The sequence below is a fragment of the Elephas maximus genome, chromosome 10 (assembly GCF_024166365.1).
Source record: "Elephas maximus indicus isolate mEleMax1 chromosome 10, mEleMax1 primary haplotype, whole genome shotgun sequence".
Classification (NCBI taxonomy): Eukaryota; Metazoa; Chordata; class Mammalia; order Proboscidea; family Elephantidae; genus Elephas; species Elephas maximus.
Genome location: NC_064828.1, coordinates 110866599 through 110885793, shown reverse-complemented (window position 1 = coordinate 110885793; position 19195 = coordinate 110866599). Strand labels below are relative to the sequence as shown.

The following is a 19195-nucleotide window of genomic DNA, read 5'->3' as shown; positions in this document are numbered from 1 at the left end:
TAGTGTCACGTGCTCTGGGCAGTGAAGAACAGGGACTTTGCCTTGGTGAAATCTAGATTCAATCTGGCTCTGCCACCTACTGTCCTAGCGTGACATTAGTCAAGTTAGTTCATGTCTCTAAGCCTCAGTCTCCTCAAGTCTCCTCACTGGAATGTCATAAGGATGAAATTACGGTTGTTACTGTCCTCACATACTGATTCAATCTGTCTGCTGAGCAAATAACCTGAGAAGCTGGACTATACGAAGAAGAACGGGACATCAGGATTGGAGGAAGCCTCATTAACAACCTGTGACGTGCAGATTAGCACAACCTTGCTTGTTGAAAGTGAAGAGGACTTGAAGCACTTACTGATGAAGATCAAAGACTACAGCCTTCCATATGGATTACACCTCAACATTAAGAAAACAAAAATCCTCACAACTGGACCAATGAGCAACATCATGATAAACAGAGGAAAGACTAAAGCTGTGAAGGATTTCATTTTACTTAGATCTACAATCAACGCCCACGGAAAGAGCAGTCAAGAAATCAAAGAATGTATTGCATCGGAAAAATCTGCTACAAAAGACCTCTTTAAAGTGTTAACAAGCAAAAATTTTACTTTAAGGACTAAAGTGTGCCTGACCCAAGCCATGGTATTTATCTTCAATCGCCTCATATACATGCGAAAACTGCACAATGAATAAGGAAGACCAGAGAAGAACTGACGCCTTTGAACTATGGTGATGGTGAAGAATACTGACTACGCCACAGGCTGCTAGAAGAACAAACAAATCTGTCTTGGAAGAAGTACAGCCAGAATGCTTCTCAGCAGGGAGGATGACAAGACTATGTCTCACATGCTTTGGACATGTTATCAGGAGGGACCAGTTCCTGGAGAAAGACATCATACTTGGCAGAGTAGAGGGTCAGCGAAAAAGAGGAAGGCCCTCAATGAGATGGACTGACAAAGCGGCTGGAACAACGGGCTCAAACGTAACGATGATAGTGAGGACAACACAGGATCGGGCAGTGTTCTACTCTGCTGTGCATGGGGTCACTGAGTCGGAACCAACTAGACAGCATATAAAAAAAAACCGTTGTTACATATACACTTTGATGTGATTAACTCTTCCATACTAGTTTTCTGATCTGAGAAACAATTTTCTTACTAAGAGTTTGAAATCAAGGTTTATACCCCAAAACACTGGCTCCACATTAATGTGGAGGAATTACTATTTTTTTTAATATTGCTTTAGACATTTAGAAGTTTTAATTCCTTTGATATTAATAATAATTAAAAAAAAGAAAAAGCTGAGCTTTGTCCTCTTTATTGAAAAGTTTAACAGCTATAATGATGCTAGCATTTACTTCACTATTCTGATGGAGTTCCCCAACCACAGCTGAGGACTCGTTAGTGCGCTGTATGTAAGAAGCAGACAAAGCCCGACTTCAGGAGAGACTCTGAAGGGAAGGGTCACAGCAGCCCTCCAGGGGAGCAAGCAAGAACCACAGTGCTCCTCCACAACCAGCAGCTAAGCATTCCCAGGGAGTAAGTGTTCTCAGTCCTACCTGGAAATTACTGTTCAATATATTAAAATATTAAATGTTTCCCAGTGGGGTTCCTATCGATTGCAAGGACCTTGAATACATTTAGACTAGAGTCTCACATACAAAAACCCAACACACACACACACAACTTTTAGGAACATGAAGACTGTTTAAAGTGAGGCATACTTTTACAATTTACATTTTTTGTGACCATTAATCATTGATATTACAGTAAACCTGGGCAGGAGTAAACTCCAGTATGGTAAATACAACATTAGCCCATAATTCTCATTGCCCAAGGAAATCTGACCACATCTTGTCATTAGTAAGTGAATGGCATTTTCCCACTGAGACAGTCTGAGCCCTGATGTGGAGCCGTGTCTCTGCTCAGTCTGAAGCTGCCTCTGGCCACCTACCTTCCAAAGTGCTGCTTCATTTGTTTACACGCATAGTAGTTTCCATCTCTCAGGCTCTGCATCTTCATAACTTCAGAAAATGTTCCCTCTCCTATTTTGCCAATAGTTTTATAGTCTGTAAACAAAAATAATCATATAATAAAATGTTATTTATGCACTGACTTGGTACTCTAAGAAAAAAAATCTTTTTATCTGTAAGATAATTTAACAGCAATACAGGTAGTCTCCGACTTACAGCATATTCGAGTTATGACTAATCGCGCTTACAGCTAGCTGTCTTTTTTTTTGGTACATCTTATCGTTAGTAAATGTACTACATACAGTGTTGCAGCTGTAATTTGCTGATGTTATCATTCTCAGATGTGCACTCACAGATGTTCAAAGATTGGATTTATAGTGATACTGATAACAAAAGGCAATAATAATCAAAACTAAAAAATATATATATTTGTCTTACACTAGAAAGGAACCCATTGTAAGTTAAGGGCTGCCTGTACATTAAGATTTATTTCTCCTATTTTCCCTAAAGTTTAGTGTTCCCCTCATTTTAGGAAAAGCTGAAGTGCTGGACTATATGTTGGCAACAAAGTCCCACTTCCTCCTAGTCTCTGTGCTTCCTCGTATACCCAGGCAAAAAGTCTGGGAACCACATTGCCCAGAGTCCCAGCCTGCAGCGAGAGGCACAGCTACCCCCACCAGCTTGGGGAACCAGAAGAGTGCAGAGGCCAGGGCTTCGTGGGCAGGAGCTGGGCTTGGCATTTGGCAGATCCTGAAAATCACCCTCTGGTATTACTGACAGCCCAGGTCATCTGCGGCAGTTCCTGGAATTCTTTTATTTCCTGATTTTTCTGAAAGCTGTTGGTAGCTTTCCCTGGCTCTGCCACTGCCACCACGACCACCCCAACACCAATAACAATTCTGTAAGCCTCTAATTCCGTATGTTAAATCCCTTCCTGTTTGAAATACTCAGTTTGTGTTTTCCTGACAGACTCTCAACTGATACAGAAATGAGTACCCTGAAGAAGGGTGCTGCTGTTAACAAAAACCTAAGTGACGGAGTGAGTTGATTACAACTGACTGCCTTTAGCAAGATATTTCAAGAAGATAAGGTCAGGTGAGAATTGCTGATTTTCAAGCAGAACTGGAAAGGAATGAGGGAAGCCCAGTAAGCAAACATCTCATTAGGTTGGAAAAGCTTCTGTAGCCCAAATAACAGAAGGATGTTGTTGCATGCTGTCAAGTCGATTCCAACTCATAGTGACCCTGCAGGACAGAATAGGGTCCCATAGGGTTTCCTAGGCTGAAATCTTTATGGGAGGAGATCACTAGGTCATTTTCTCCTATGGAGTCACTGGTAGGTTTGAACCACCAACCTTTTGGTTAGCAGGTGAGTACTTAGCCATTGCACCACCAGGGCTCCTTAACAGAAGAATAAGACTGTAAAAAACCTGGGCAGAAACAGCCTATGGGACAAAGTGCAGCCCGGCAGCAAAGATCCCATGGGGACGGACACATTCCCACCAGTCATTAGTTTCAGAGCCTCAAGGAAGCACCTTGCAAGTGGAGACAGGGAAGCACAAGAGCAAGGCCACAAGAAAAAAAGGCAGGCCTGAGACCATGTCTAGAAATGAACCTGAGTGCAGTGATTAGCACCTGGGACTGACTAAAGGCAAAAGATCAGACACCTATTAAATTTCTGCTGTACTGCTACAGAAGCAAGCCTGGACTAAAACAGCCCCTCTTCACCTTTGGACCCCAAATCTGACCAGAAGAAAGCAGGCCTCAAAGCCACCTGGCCCCACAGCAGGACATTCTCCCAACACTCCCTGTACGGATGGCACATTGTCAGCACCTAGTATGAATTCTTATGTGAATTAACCAACAGTAAAAAGGTACTAATTTTTTAGAAGTTACCATGGTTATATTAAAAAAAAAAAATTTTTTTTTTTGAAGTTCTTATCTGTTACCAAGATACACTGAAGTATTTCCAGGTGAAATATGATGTTTAAGATAAGCTTTAAAACACTCCTACACATTCCCACTCACTATTCTACTTGCTGAAAGTATAAATTGGTATAGCCTTTTTGGGGGGCAATTTGATAATACCTATTAAATCTTTAAAACATGCCTACCCTTTGACCCAGCAATCCCAATTCTGGAATTTATCCTGTAAAAAATACTTGCTCAAATGTATATGTATGAGGATGTTCAGTGTAAATTATTTAAGAGAGAAAAACTGGTAACCCAAATGCCTACCAGTAGAGGACTGGATAGATCAACACAGAAAACTCAGTTGGGTCTCTATATAACAGCAACGAGCAACCTGAAAAGGAAATTAAGAAGATAATTCCATTTACAATAGCAACTAAAAGAAAAAAATACCTAGTAATAAATTTAACTAGAGAGGTGACTTGTACACTAAAAACTATAAAACATTATTGGAAGAAACTAAAGATGACCTAAATAGACATTTTGTGTGCATGGATTACAAGACTTAATATTGTTAAGATGTCAGTACTAACCAAAACGATCTATGGATTCAACACAATTCATATCAAAATTCTTGCAGCCTTCTTTGTAGAAATGAAAAAGCCAATCCTCAAATTTATATGAAATTGCAAGGGACCTTGAACAGCCCAAGTAACCTTGAAAAAGAAGAGCAAAGTAGGAAGACTCCTCACACTTCCCAATTTTAAAATGTGTTATGAAGCTACAGTGTTTCAAAACAGTCTGGTACTGGTATAATGATAGAACACATAGATCAATGGAATAGAATTGAGAGTCTGGAAATAAACTTGCACTGCGGTCAATTGATTTTCCACCAGGGTGCTCAGTCCATTCAATGGGAAAGAAGAGTCTCTTCAATAAATGGTGCTGGGCCTACTGGATTTCCCCACATGCAAAAGAAGGACACTGAACCCACACCTCATATCATACACGAAAACTAACTCAGAAAAAAAAAAAAAAGGATCAAGGGCCTAATTGTAAGAACTAAAATCATAAAACTTTTTAGAACAAAACATAGGCATAATGCTTCAAGACCTAGTTTTCAACACATGGATTCTTTGATATGACACCAAAAGACAAGCAAACAAAAGACAAGACAGATAAATTGGACTTCATCCAAATTAAAACCTTTTGTGCAACAAAGGACTTTATCAACAACGTGAAGAGACAATCTACAGAAAGGGAGAAAATATTTAGGAACCATATACTGATATGGGTTGAATATCCAGAATTAAAAAAAAAAAAAAACCCTACAACTCAAAAATAAAAAGACAAACAACCCAATCAAACTATTAGCTAAGGACCTGAATAAACATTTCACCAAAGAAAATACACAAATGGCCAATAAGAACATGAAGATGCTCAAAGTCATTTGGGAAATGCAAATCAAAACCACAATGAGATATCACCTCACTCCCACTAGGATGACTAATCAGGAAAACAGAAAACAGTAAGTGTAGGTGATGATGTGGAGAAATTGGAACCCTCATCCATTACTGGTGGGGCTGTAAAACCATGTAGCTACTATAGAAAACAGTTTGGCAGTGCCTCAAAAAGTTAAAACACAGAATTACCATGTGACCGAGCAATTCCACTCCTAGATATATACCCAAAAGACATGAAAGCAGGAAGGTAAACAGATATGGGTTATACGTCAAAGTTCATAGTATTATTCACAATAGCCAAAAGGTGGAAACAGCCTAAATGTCCATGAACAGATGAATGCATCAACAAAATGAGGTACACACATACAATGGCATATTACGTGGCCATAAAGAGAAATGACGCTCTGATACACGCTACAACATGGATGAACGCTGAAAACATCATGCCGAGCAAAATAAGTCCATCACAGAAGGAAAAACATTGTATGATTCCACTCATATAAAATATGTAGAACAGACAAGTGTATAAAAGTGTACTACAAGTTCAAGTGTCATTAATAAGCCTAAATTTATCAGTAATTACCAGGGCAGGCAAGAGGGGCGGGGGAAGAGAGGATCACTGCTCAGGAGACCCTGAACTTCCGTTAAGGGTGGTAGAAAATTTAGAAACGAATACTGATGATGGCTGTACAACACGAAGAACGTAATTAATGTCACTGACTTGTACACACAAAAATGGCTGAAACAGATAATGTTTTATTATATACATTCTACCACAATAAATCATTTGAAAAAGGAGTCACATAGTAAAGACCGATATATTTGACTTCACAAAAATTTTAAATTCTAGTACCTCAAGAAACATCCTAAAAATGGTTAAATAAATTACGAAAAAAGCCATGCAAAGAGATATTATATAGTAGATAAAGAAGAATAAGGGAACAATCTTTCAAAGTGTATTATTAAATGAAAAAAACCAGGTAAAGAACAGTGTCTAAAGTACCCTAACATTTGTAACTAAAAAGTATATACACTGTGTGGAGAGAACAAGGGCTCCCCAACAATGTTCCAGTCCTAATGCTGGAACCTGTTAATATGTTAGATTGCATAGCAGAAGAACCTAAGGTTGTAGAGGGAATTAAGGTTGCTTTTTTTTTTAATTAAGGTGGTTTAAAATAAGGAAAGGTATCTGTCAGGGTTGTAGCCTTTCACCAAATTTATTCAATCTGTATACTGAACAAATAATCTGAGAAGCTGGACTATACGAAGAAAAATGCGGCATCAGGACTGGAGGAAGACTCGTTAACAACTTGCATTATGCAGATGACACAACTTTGCTTGCTGAAAGTGGAGAGGACTTAAAGCACTTACTGATGAAGATCAAAGACTACAGCCTTTGGTATGGATCACATCTCAACATAAAGAAAACAAAAATCCTCACAACTGGACCAATAAGCAACATCATGATAAATGGAGAAAAGACTGAAGTTGTCAAAGATTTCATTTTACTTGGATCCATAATCAATGCCCACGGAAGCAGCAATCAAGAAATCAAATGATGTATGGCATCGGGCAAACCTGCTGCAAAAGGCCTCTTTACAGTGTTAAAAAGCAAAGATGCCACTTTGAGGACTAAGGTGCACCTGACCCGAGCCATGATATTTTCAATCGCCTCGTACTCATGTGAAAGCTGGACAATGAATAGGGAAAACCAAAGAAGAATTGATGCTTTTGAATTATGGTATTAGTGAAGACTACTGAATATACCCTGGACTGCCAGAAGAACAAACAAATCTGTCCTGGAAGAATTACAGGCAGAATGCTCCTTAGAAGGGAGGATGGTGAGACTTCATCTCACATACTGTGGACATGTTATCAAGAGAGGCCAGTCCCTAGAGAAGGACATCATGCTTGGTAAGGTAGAAGGTCAGCAAAAAAGAGAAAGACCCTCAATGAGATGGACTGACACAGCGGCTACTGCGACAACAGGCTCAAACGCAGCGATAATTGGGAGCGTGACGAAGGACCGGGCAGTATTTCATTCTGTTGTACACAGGGTCATTTAAGTCCGAATCGACTCAACAGCACCTAACAACTACAATCGGCTCACCTTAAAATAAGGAAATTATCCTGGATTATCTGGTGGGCCCAATGTAATAACATGGGTCCTTATAAATTAAAAGGGGAAGCAGAGGAGTCAGAGTCAGACAGATTTCAAGATGCTATGCTGCTAGCTTTGAAGATGGAGAAAGAGACTATGAGCCAAGGAGTACAGGTGGCTCCAGAAGCTGGAAAAGGCAAGGGAACGGATTCTCCTTAGAGCCTCCAGAAGGCACCCAGCCCTGTCGGCAACCTGACTTTAGCCCACTGAGACCCATCTCAGACTCCTGATCTCCAGAAATGTGAGATAAGGAATCTGTGATGTTTAAGACACTAAGTTGGTGACAACTTGTTGCAGTAGCAAACTAGTACACACACCCACACATCTGTGCTCCTGTATACACAATCTCTAGAAGGAACGCAAGAAAGTCCTCACAGTGGATGCTTCAGGGCAGGGAGTCTGGGTGGCTGGGGGGTAGAAGAAGACTCACTTTTCACTACATATCCTGTGCTTCTTATTTTACGCTTTGTATATGCGTTATTTATTTTTAAGAAGCAATTAACTAAAAACAATTTAAGGGGCAAGGAATATTTTCCTTCTGGATTCCTCAGGGAGAATGGATTATGAAACTAGAAACTAAGGACTTATTTTCATATAGTAATATCTTAAAACAAATTACAATCTATGAAATAAAAATAATCTATGAGAAAATTAAAAATAACAAAATAAAAACACAGGCCAAAAAAAAGTAAATGAGAAACTAGCATGAGATAGTTATAAGCAATAGGTTAAATGAAGAGCTAGTATCCTTACTGTACAAGGGTTATTATAAGGTAATTAAGTAAAATTATAACATCTCAACAATAGGATAAATACAAATACCCAATAGATGAAAAATGACCAAACTCACAAAAATATGCAAAAGAAAACAATGAGAACGATTTTTCCCACATAACAGGCCTTCTCCATTGTTTTTTCCAGTTCACAGTCAATATATCCTCATGGATGTATTGTAATGAAGATGCTCACACACCGTCGGAGGGAACGAAAACCAGTGCAGTCATTCTGGAAAGCTACTTGGTAATCTCGTATCTAACCTGGACGGGACACTCATCACTGTACTTGACACTTTGCAGATATTCGCTCATTCTGTCCTCACAACGGCCCCGAGAGATACACTTTATCAATTATAATACACACACATACAAAGAGAAAGAGAAAACGTCATTCGCCACCATTGGAGGTGACTATTACACCAACTGCGTATTCTGAAAATTGGTAACTTACAGAGCGAATTCCGTGTTTGTCATGTCTCTTTAGGAGGAAGGCTAGTTCCCCACCAGTTAACGAGAAAGGCCCTTTCTCACAGCCCGTAAAATGGAAATGGCTTTTAAAGCAGATGTGCGACAAGGAAGGAAGAGCCACGAGTGGTCCTATCCACGTGGTTTCACATATTTAGGCCAAAAACTTCGCAAAAGACAATAAGCTAATATACCTAATTATGAAGACCACTTTCAAATAAATACGTAAAACGACAATATCTCTCCATGGAAAAATGGGTATGACAAAAAGGGTGTGATAAAACAATTCACTTTAGATAAAAATGGTCAATGGGGGGGGGGAACTAATAGCAGTCAAAGGAATACCGGGTAGAAAGTTTTGTTAAAAAAAAAAAAAAAAAAAGACCTTTCACCTAGCAAATTGGCAAAAGTTTAACAAATACTTGTACTCAACACAAATAAGGTTGTGGTGAGGCAGGGCACAACTGACGGGGAAACCAGTGTGGTGGCGTACATCGAGACCACAGAAAACGCCCGCAACACTCCCTGGTGACGATGTGCTTGGGGGCAGGTGGCACCGGGGAGGTAGCTCACTGTCAGCTTCAGCACTTCAGCATTTCTGTACTGTTTGAATAGTCCACACTGAGCATGCATACCTGTGTAAGTAGGAAAAAGATTTTAGAGGGCCAAAGAAGTCTCAAGAGAAATTAAAAAATAGTTTGAACTAAATGAAAATGAAGCAAAATACATCAAAACTTTCAGGATGCAGCAAAAGTGATGCTTAGAGGGAAATTTATAGCATTGAATGCATGTATCAGAAAAAAAGAAAGATCTAAAATCAATGCCCTAACCTCCCATCTTAGGAAATATAAACCTAAAGCAAGCAGAAGAAAAGAAATAATAAAAACGAGAGCACAAATCAATCAAACAGGAAAACAGATAAAAACCATGAAATCAAAGCTGGTTCTTTGAAAAGACTGATAACATTGATAAACTTCTAGCCAGGCTACCCAAGGAAAAAAAGAGAGAAGACACAAACTGTCTTCACAAACTAAAAGCAACCAAAGCCAAAAAACCAAACCCGTTGCCATCGAGTTGATTCCGACTCATAGTGACCCTACAGGACAGAGAAGAACTGCCCAATAGAGTTTCCAAGGAACACCTGGTGGATTTGAACTGCCAGCCTTTTGGTTAGCAGCTATAGAACTTAACCACTACGCCACCAGGGTTTCCAAAGCAACCAAGGATGTCCTTTAACAGATAAACTGTGGTACATCCATTCCACAGAATATTATTTAGCCGTTAAAAGCAATGAGCTCACTAATTAGATGGCAGACAAGAACTATTTTAGGTGAAGGGAAAGACAACACACAATGCAGGAGAGGTCAGCACAACTGGACTAAACCAAAAGCAAAAAGTTTTCTGAATAAACCAAACACTTCGAAGGCCAGAGTAGCAGGGGCGGGAGTCTGGGGACCACAGTACCGGGGGACATTGAGGTCAATTGGCATAATAAAATCTATGAAGAATACATTCTGCATCCCACTTTAGTGAGTGGTGTCTGGGGTCTTAAATGCTAGCAAGCAGCCATCTAAGATGCATCAATTGGTCTCAATCCACCTGGAGCAAAGGAGAATGAAGAACACCAAAGACACAAGGTAATTACGAGCCCAAAAGACAGAAATAGCCACGTAAATCACAGACTACATGAGCCTGAGATCAGAAGAACTAGTGGGTGCCTGGCTACAACCGATGACTGCCCTCACAGGGAACACAACAGAGAATCCTTGAGGGAGCAGGAGAGCAATGGGATGCAGACCTCAAATTTCTGTAAACAGACCAAATTTAATGGTCTGACTGAGACTAGAAGGACTCTGGAGGTCATGATCCCCAGACCTTCTGTTAGCCCAAGACTGGAACCATTCCCAAAGCCAACTCTTCAGACAGGGATTGGACTAGACTGTAAGATAGAATATAATACTGGTAAGGAGTGAGTTTCTTGCCTGAAGGAGACACATGAGACTACGTGGGCAGCTCCTATCTGGAGGGGAGATGAGAAGCCAGAGGGGGACAGAAGCTGGACACAGGGAATACAGGGTGGAGAGAAGGAGTGCGCTGTCTCATTGTGGGAGAGCAACTAGGAGTGCACAGTAAGGTGTATACAAATTTTTGTATGAGAGATTGACTTGATCTGTAAACTTTCCCTTAAAGCACAATAAAAATAAATAAAAGCAATGAGCTATCAAGCCATGAAAAGACAGGGAGAAAACTTAAATGCACATTGCTAACTGAAGAAGCCAGTCTGAAAGGGCTGTGTATTGCATGATTCCAACTATATGACATTCTGGAAAACGCAAAACTACAGAGACAGTAAAAAGATCAGTGGTTGCCAGGGATTGGAGGGGAGGAAGGCAGAGGTAAACAGGTGAAACACGGGATTTTTAGAGTGGCAAAACTCTTCTGTTAACCGGTAATGGTGGCTACATGTCATTATGTATTTGTCAAAACTGTACAATACGAACAGTGAAGGTTCATGTAAACTATGCAATTCAGTTAATAATTGCTGTTAGGTGCCATCGGGTCAGTTCCGACTCATAGCGACCCTATGTACGATAGAACAGAACATGGCCCAGTCCTGCACCATCCTCAAAATCTCTGCTATGCTTGAGCCCACTGTTGCAGCCACTGTGTCAATCCATCTCACTGAGGGTCTTGCTCTCTTATGGAGACCCTCTACTTTACCAAGCATGATGTCGTCCTCCCGAGACTGGTCCCTCCTGATAACATGTCCAAAGTACGTGAGATGAAGTCTTGCCGTCTTTGCTTCTAAGGAGTATTCCAGTTGTACTTCTCCCAAGACAGGTTTCTTCATTTTCCTGGCAGTCCATGGTATGTTCAATATTCTTAGTTAATAATGATGCATCAATATTCATCATTAATTGTAACAAATGAACCATACTAACACAAGATGTTAACAAGAGAGGGAACTGCGGTGAGGGGCGGTGTATATGGAACTCTATGCACTATCTGCTCAATTCTTCTGTAAATAGAAAACTACCCTAAAAAAACGAAGTCTATCAATTAGAGAATACCTACCTGTTTTAGTTATCTAGTGCTGCCGTAACAGATATACTGCAAAGGGGTGACATTAATGAACAAATTTATTTTCTTGCGGTTTAGACATCCTAATTCGGGGTGCCAGCTCTAGAGGAAATCTTTCTCTGTCAGCTCTGGAGAAAGGTCCTTGTTTCTTCTGAGCTTCTGCTCCTGGGTGATCTTCATGTAGCTTCGCATCTCTCTTCCCCCATCTCCGCTCCCTTGCTTATTGTTTAATCTCTTTTATATCTCAAAAGAGACTGATTCAAAACACATCTTAGTTATCTAGTGCTGCTATAACAGAAATACCACAAGTGGATGGCTTTAACAAAGAGAAATTTATTTTCTCACAACCTAGTATGCTAGAAGTCCAAATTGAGGGTGTCAGCTCCAGGAGAAGGCTTTCTTTTTCTGTTGGCTCTAGACAAAGGTCTTTCTTGTCAATCTTCCCCTGGACTAGGAGCTTCTCCTCGCAGGAACTCCAGGTCCAAAGGATGCACTCTGCTCCGGGTGCTTCTTTCTTTGTGGTGTGAGGTCCCCAACTCTCTGCTCAGCTTCCCTTTCCTTTTATCTCTTGTAAGATAAAAGGTGGTACAGGCCACACCCCAGGGAAACTCCCTTTACATTGGATCAGGGATGTGACCTGAGCAAGGGTGTTACATCCCACCCTAATCCTCTTTTAACCACAGGCAGAGATTATGATTTATAACACATAGGAAAATCACAAAATGGAGGACAACCATAGATGGCCTAACCAAGTTGATACGTATTTCAGAGGGAACACAATTCAATACATTCCAACACCCTACACTAACCCTGTCTCACTAACATGACAAAGACAACCCATTCCCAATGGTATTATGACCACAGGCATGGAGGTTAGGATTTACAACACATATTTTCAGGGGACACAGTTCAATCCATAGCACCACCTAAAAAAAAAAAAAAAGAGACATTAGAAACAAAACAGTCCATACCCTTTGGCTCAGTAATGACATTTACGGGTCTCTGTCCTAAGTCATATATACAGAGATACAAGAAAATGTATAGACAAAGATGTTCCCCACAGGGTCATAACAGCAGAATGCTAGAAACTAAATATCTAATATCAAGGAGCTGATTCAGTAAATTATAGAATAGCCACAGGCTGAAATGTTAGGTAGCTATTAAAAATGATGCTTTCAAATGTTGTTTAATGTCGGGGAAAATGCTCACCCATAATTTAATGTTAAGGGGGAAAAAGGTCAATAATGATCACACGAAACAGTGCACAGAAAACCCTGAACATAAATATTTAAGGTATCTATACCGGGTGGGACTGAAACCAATTTTAATTTTCTACCTTAGACTTTTCTATGTCTTTAAGTGTCTACCACGAACATATATTACTTCAGATGCGTGTGGGGCAGTGGTGGGAATTTTCAAGAACCTTAAGAAGTCACTGAGGCTGTTAGCTAACTGCCAAGAGAAACATCATCTTAACGTTAACTGTCTGAAAACAAGAACATCCGCTTAAAGGGAGACACTCATTTCGCTGGAAAAAATGACACTTACTGAAAGCAAGGCTGAGGACGGAGGAATTAAAATGTAAGAGGAGAGGAAAGGGGAATTTTATGTAACGATTACCAATTTGTATTTCATCACAAAATTAAGCAGACTTAACTGTGACTTTGTTTCTAAATTTTATTTAGTTTGTTGTTGTTGCTGAAAATATACACAGCAAAACATATACCAATTTAACGGCTTCCACATGTACAATTAAGTGACAGTGACTACATTCTCTGAGTTGTGCAACCATTCTCACTTTCCTTTTCTGAGGTGTTCCTCTCTCTTTAATACAAATTTGCCGCCCCCTAAGGTTCCTAGTCAATCTGATCCCATGTAGATAGTTCTTAGAAGAGTGTAATGCTCAAGGCAGAACTTTTTCACTAGTTGGGCTAAAGTACTGTTCAGTTTTAAGATGACTCCAGGGGATATCTTTGGTTTAAGGTTCAAACTGACTTTTAAAGTGGTTGAGTTACACAAACCTAGGGTGCGCGCCAACATTCAGGCTGGCCCCAGACCATTCCAACCAGCTATAAATGCTACGCACTGCCTTGGAAATGGGTTGTGGTAGAGAAAGGGTCACTTGTTTCCCCCGTGGCTTTTCTGAAAGACTGAAGGTCTGGGGTAAAAAACAAGGATGAAAAACAGGGAAAGAAACAATCCCTATGCAAAAACCGCACTGAGGAAAAGTATCCTCCTGTTCTCTCCAGCAGGACTGGGCATGTTTTCAAATGCCTTTAAAGTCAGATGGGTAACAACCTCAGACGCACATATCTGCCCCATATTAATGGGACCAGAGTAAACACTTCCAAAAAAAAAAACTCGAGAACAAAGAGGAATTAAAATAATGTAACTAGATGAAAGGGCACAACAAGGAAGATAAGTGAGTCTGTTTATTAATTAATAATTAAGAATCTATTCACTTTTATTTAACCAGGGCTTGTCTGTTGAAGTGAAACATAAGCCTAATTTAATGTGTGAAAGTGAAGGTCAAATTCACTTCCTTTTGTGAAATGCGAAACTTGTCACATTCAAGCGCAAATGTTTTTTTCTTGCGTTGTTTCTGAAGAGTTTAATCAAGGAAGGTGATACGCATCAGAGCTGTGGGCTTCCCAGTCTCACAGCTGTAAAGAATCGGTGAAATTAACTACTGAGTACAACTCGCAAAGACAGTGTGGAAGAAGAGGAACTGAGCTTCTTTCAGATTTCCACTCTCCAAGAGAGTAAGTCATTCAAACCAAATTCCTGAAACAGGGTCAGGAACCTTCCATGAAGAGGGTGGTATCCTACTAATCCTATTAATTACTTGGTGTAGCAAGGAAAACTGTGACAGAGATTACCAATCATCACGAATACACGAAAGGACACAATATCAATCATAAATTTATGAAACCGTTTATTTAAATTGCATCCTTCAGCCCAGCAAGTCCACTGCTAGGAACACATGCCCCTTGCAGAACTACTCCAAGGCCTGTGTCAGGAATCTTCACTGCAGCACCACCCCGGCATGGTACAGTACAACACACTTAATATGCTCCCATTTAGCTCTGAGTGTTTAAGGAATAAATACACATTCACACACACGTATGTATGCAGAAAATAGGCGCAAAAAATTTCTGCAAGTATATCTCTGAAAATGTCAACCAAGATTTATTTTGCTTCACAGAGGAAGGTCCTGAAACTAACTTAAAAACTTCTACTGTCTGAATTTATCACAAAGCCCATATTACCTTGGCTTAACTTTCTTTTTAATTTAAAGGGAAAAAGTTGTTACCCAAGAAAAACCAAACCCACTGCCGTCGAGTTGATTCTGACACATAGCCAGGCGGATTCGAACTGTTGACCCTTCGGTTAGCAGCCGTAGCACTTAACCACTACGCCACCAGGGTTTCCGAAAAAGTTGTTAGTTGAGGCATATGTTTACAAAAGCAGAAACTGAGGTGCACACTGAGAAAGGGCGGCTGGAACAAGATTATCTGAAATACTTTCCATCTTTGATCCTGTGAAAACACTGACGTTTATCAGGGACAGAAAGGTCACATTTCACTGCAATGACAACAGATAATTATTTCATTTTTCTGTAATAATAACAAACTATTACAGCCTTCAGAACATGAAGCTCCTTTTTTTTTTTTCTTAAGTATTATGAATAGCCTATTAAAAAGTTTATACAGCGCCAAAGAAGACATTCAGGTAGCTAACAGATACATGAGGGAATGCTCACGATCATTAGCCATTAGAGAAATCCAAATTAATACTACAATGAGATTCCATTTCACTACAGCAAGGCTGGCATTAATCCAAAAAACACAAAATAATAAATGTTGAAGAGGTTGTGAAGAGACTGGAACACTTACACACCGCTGGTGGGAATGTAAAATGGTACAACCACCTTGGAAATTGATTTGGCGCTTCCTTAAAAAGCTGGAAATAGAACTACCATATGATCCAGCAATCCCACTCCTTGGTATATATCCTAGAGGAATAAGAGCCTTTACACAAACAGATATATGCACACCCATGTTCACTGCAGCACTGTTCAAAATAGCAAGAAGATGGAAACAACCTAGACGCCCATCAACGGATGAATGGATAAACAAATTATGGTATATTCACACAACGGAATACTATGCGATGATGAACAATGACGAATCTGCCAAACATCTTATAATATGCGTGAATCTGGAAGACATTATGCCGAGTGAAATTAGTCAGCTGCAAAAGAGGGCAAGTATTGTGTGAGACCACTATTATAAGAACTCAAGAAATGGTTTAAACACAGAAGAAAACATTCTTTGATGGTTACAAGGGTGGGGAGGGAGGGAGAGAGGTATTCACTAACTAGATAGTAAACAGGAATTATCTTAGGTGAAGGGAAAGACAACACACAAAACAGGGAAAGTTAGCAAAACTGGACTAAACCAAAAGCTAAGAAGTTTCCTGAATACAACCAACCACTTTGAGGGACAGAGCAGCAGGGGTGGAGGTCGGGGGACCATGGTTTCAGGGGACATCTAGGGCAAGCGGCATAACAAAGTTTATTAAGAAAATGTTCTGCATCCCAGTTTGGTGAGTGGCATCTGGGGTCTTAAAAGCTAGCAAGCAGCCATCTAAATAATACATCAATTGGTCCCAACGCACCTGGAGCAAAGGAGAATGAAAAACACCAAAGACAAAAGGAATATATTAGCCCAAGAGACAGAAAGGACTACATATCCCAGAGACTCCATCAGCCTGAGACCAGAAGAACTAGATGGTACCCCGCTATCATCAGTAACCACCCTGACAGGGAACGCAACAGAGAGTTCCTGATGGGGCAGGAGAAAAGTGGGGTGCAGAATTCAAATTCCAGTAAAAAGGCCAGACTTAATGGTATGACTGAGACCGGAGGCACCCTGGAAGACATGGACCCCAGACTATCAGTCCAGAACTGAAACCATTCCCAAAGCCAACTCTTCAGACAAAGATTAGATTGGACTATAAGACATAAAATCATACCTCAAGTAGACACATGAGACTAAATGGGCAGCTCCTGTCCGGAAGTGAGATGAGAAGGCAAAAAGGGACAGAAGTTGGTTAAATGGACACGGGAAATCCGGAGTAGAAAGGAGGAGTGTGCTGTCACATTATAGAGAGAGCAACCAGGGCCACATAAAAATGTGTATATAAATTTTTGCATGAGAAACTAACTTGAACTATAAACTTTCTCTTAAAGCACAATTAAGGAAAAAAGAAAAATATCTTGATAGGTAGATTTTAAACCCATTTTACAAGATGAGAAAGGCGGGGCTCAGAGAAACTCAGTGACCTATCCAAGGGGACCCAAGAGTGCCCAGATTAGGACCCATGCCTACCCCTGATTCCAAAGCAAGCCTCCGTCCACTGCTCCAATAAGGCTGGGCAGCTGGTCTGTTTGCAGAGTCTCCAGTCCCTCAGGAGGTATGAGGGGTTCAGTCTCTGACCAGACAGTCACCCACCAAAGAGCAACGGGACTGATGCTTCAACATAACACATGGTCAGGGAAAAGCCCATGTCTTCCAAGAAACTGTCTCCCAGACAGAGGTCCTCAATATCAGAGAATAACTGATACCAGAAAAGTCAACGTATCATGGACCCACTTAAAACAAAGACCAACATTTCAGTTTTAAAAAAGGGCATGATTTTGACTTATCTTGAAAAATCAAATAAAAATCTTTCCAAAAAAAAAGTTTAGACAGGATCCTAGTTCGTTGCGTAGTGCCTGGGGTCTTAAAAGCCTGCAAACAGCCATCCGAGGTACCACAATTGATCTCTATTCACTTGGAGCAATAGTGGAAGAGAGTCAGGAACAGGAGAAGGAAATGGAATGCGTGGCTGATCGCCTCCCTGAACAACTGCCTCCTTTGCCATGAGACCAGAATAACTGGATGGTATCCAGCAACCATTACTGAACATTTTGATCATAAATTTTATAGATGAATCCCAAGCAAAAAGGGGAAAATGCAGAACAGAATTTCAAATTCTCATGAAATCCATACTTTATGGAGGCATGGAAGCTGGAAGAACCCCAAAAACTACTGCCCTAAAATAATCTTTAAACCTTAAGCCAAAAATATCCCCTGAAGTCTTCTTAAAACTAAACAAGAGTTTTAACTAACAAAGAATGTCTGCCTAAAGCATTATACTCTTTTAAGATCTATGTTGCTGTTGTTAGGTGCTGTCCAACTTGACAATAATGGTTATGATTCATTACCGACCCTATGTACAACAGAGCGAAACACTGCCTGGTCCTGTGCCATCCTCGCAATCCTTGCTATGCTTAAGGCCATTGTTGCAGCCACTGTGTCAATCCATCTCATTGAGGGTCTTCCTCTTTTTTCCTGACCCTCTACCTCACCAAGCATGATGTCCTTCTCCACGGACTGGTCCTGCCTGATAACATGCCTGAAGTATGTAAGACAAGTCTTACAAGCTTCATGTTCTGGCTATACTTCTTCTAACACAGTCTTGTTCGTTCTTCTGGCAGTCCATGGTATATTCAATGTTCTTCACCAACACCATAAATCAATGACATCAACTCTTTTCCTGTCTTTTATTCATTGTCCAGCTTTCACATGCATATGAGGTGATTGAAAACACCATGGCTTGGGTCAGGTGCACCATAGTCCTTTAAAGTGATATCTTTGCTTTTTAACACCTTAAAGAAGTCTTTTGCAGCAGACTTGCCCAATGCAATGTGCTTTTGGCTTCTTGACTGCTTCCAAGGCTGTTGATTGTGATCCAAGTAAAATGAAATCCTTAACAACTTCAATCTTTTCTCCATTTATCATGATGTTGCTTATTGGTTCAGCTGTGAGGATTTTTGTTTTCTTTGTGTTGAGGTGTAATCCATACTAAAGGCTGTGGTCTTTGATTTTCGTCATTAAGTGACTCAAGTCCTCTTCACTTTCAGCAAGCAAGTTTGTGTCATCTGCATAACACAGGTGGCTAATGAGCCTTCCTCCAATCCTGATGCCCCATTCTTCTTCCTAAAGTCCAGCTTCTCAGATTATTTGCTCAGCATACAGACTGAATAGGTATGGTGAAAGGATACAAGCCTGACGAACACCTTTCCTGCCTTTAAATCACACAGTATCCCCTTATTCTGTTTGAATGACTGCCTTCTGATCCATGTACAGTTTCCTCACGAGCACAATTCAGTATTCTGGAATTTCCATTCTTCGAAATGTTATCCACAATTTGTTATGATCTGCACAGCTGAATGCCTTTGCATAATCAATAAAACACAGGTAAACATCTTTCTGGTCTTCTCTACTTTCAGATCCATCTGACATCAACAATGATATCCCAGGTTC

General features: G+C 40.3%; 1 protein-coding gene across 6 annotated transcripts in view; it reads right to left on the bottom strand.

The window, feature by feature from the left end:
• Positions 1 to 19195, bottom strand: part of MOK (MOK protein kinase) — a 61905-nt gene that overhangs the window by 36958 nt on the left and 5752 nt on the right. For 4 of the 6 annotated variants that reach the window (XM_049899666.1, XM_049899667.1, XM_049899662.1 and 1 more), the window contains exon 2: positions 1948 to 2062. In XM_049899666.1, the coding sequence (XP_049755623.1) occupies positions 1948 to 2062 (115 nt within the window). Of the gene's footprint in view, positions 1 to 1947; positions 2063 to 4203; positions 4271 to 9174; positions 9196 to 19195 lie in introns of those variants that run through there. The other 2 variants (XM_049899665.1, XM_049899664.1) reach the window with 2 other exon arrangements.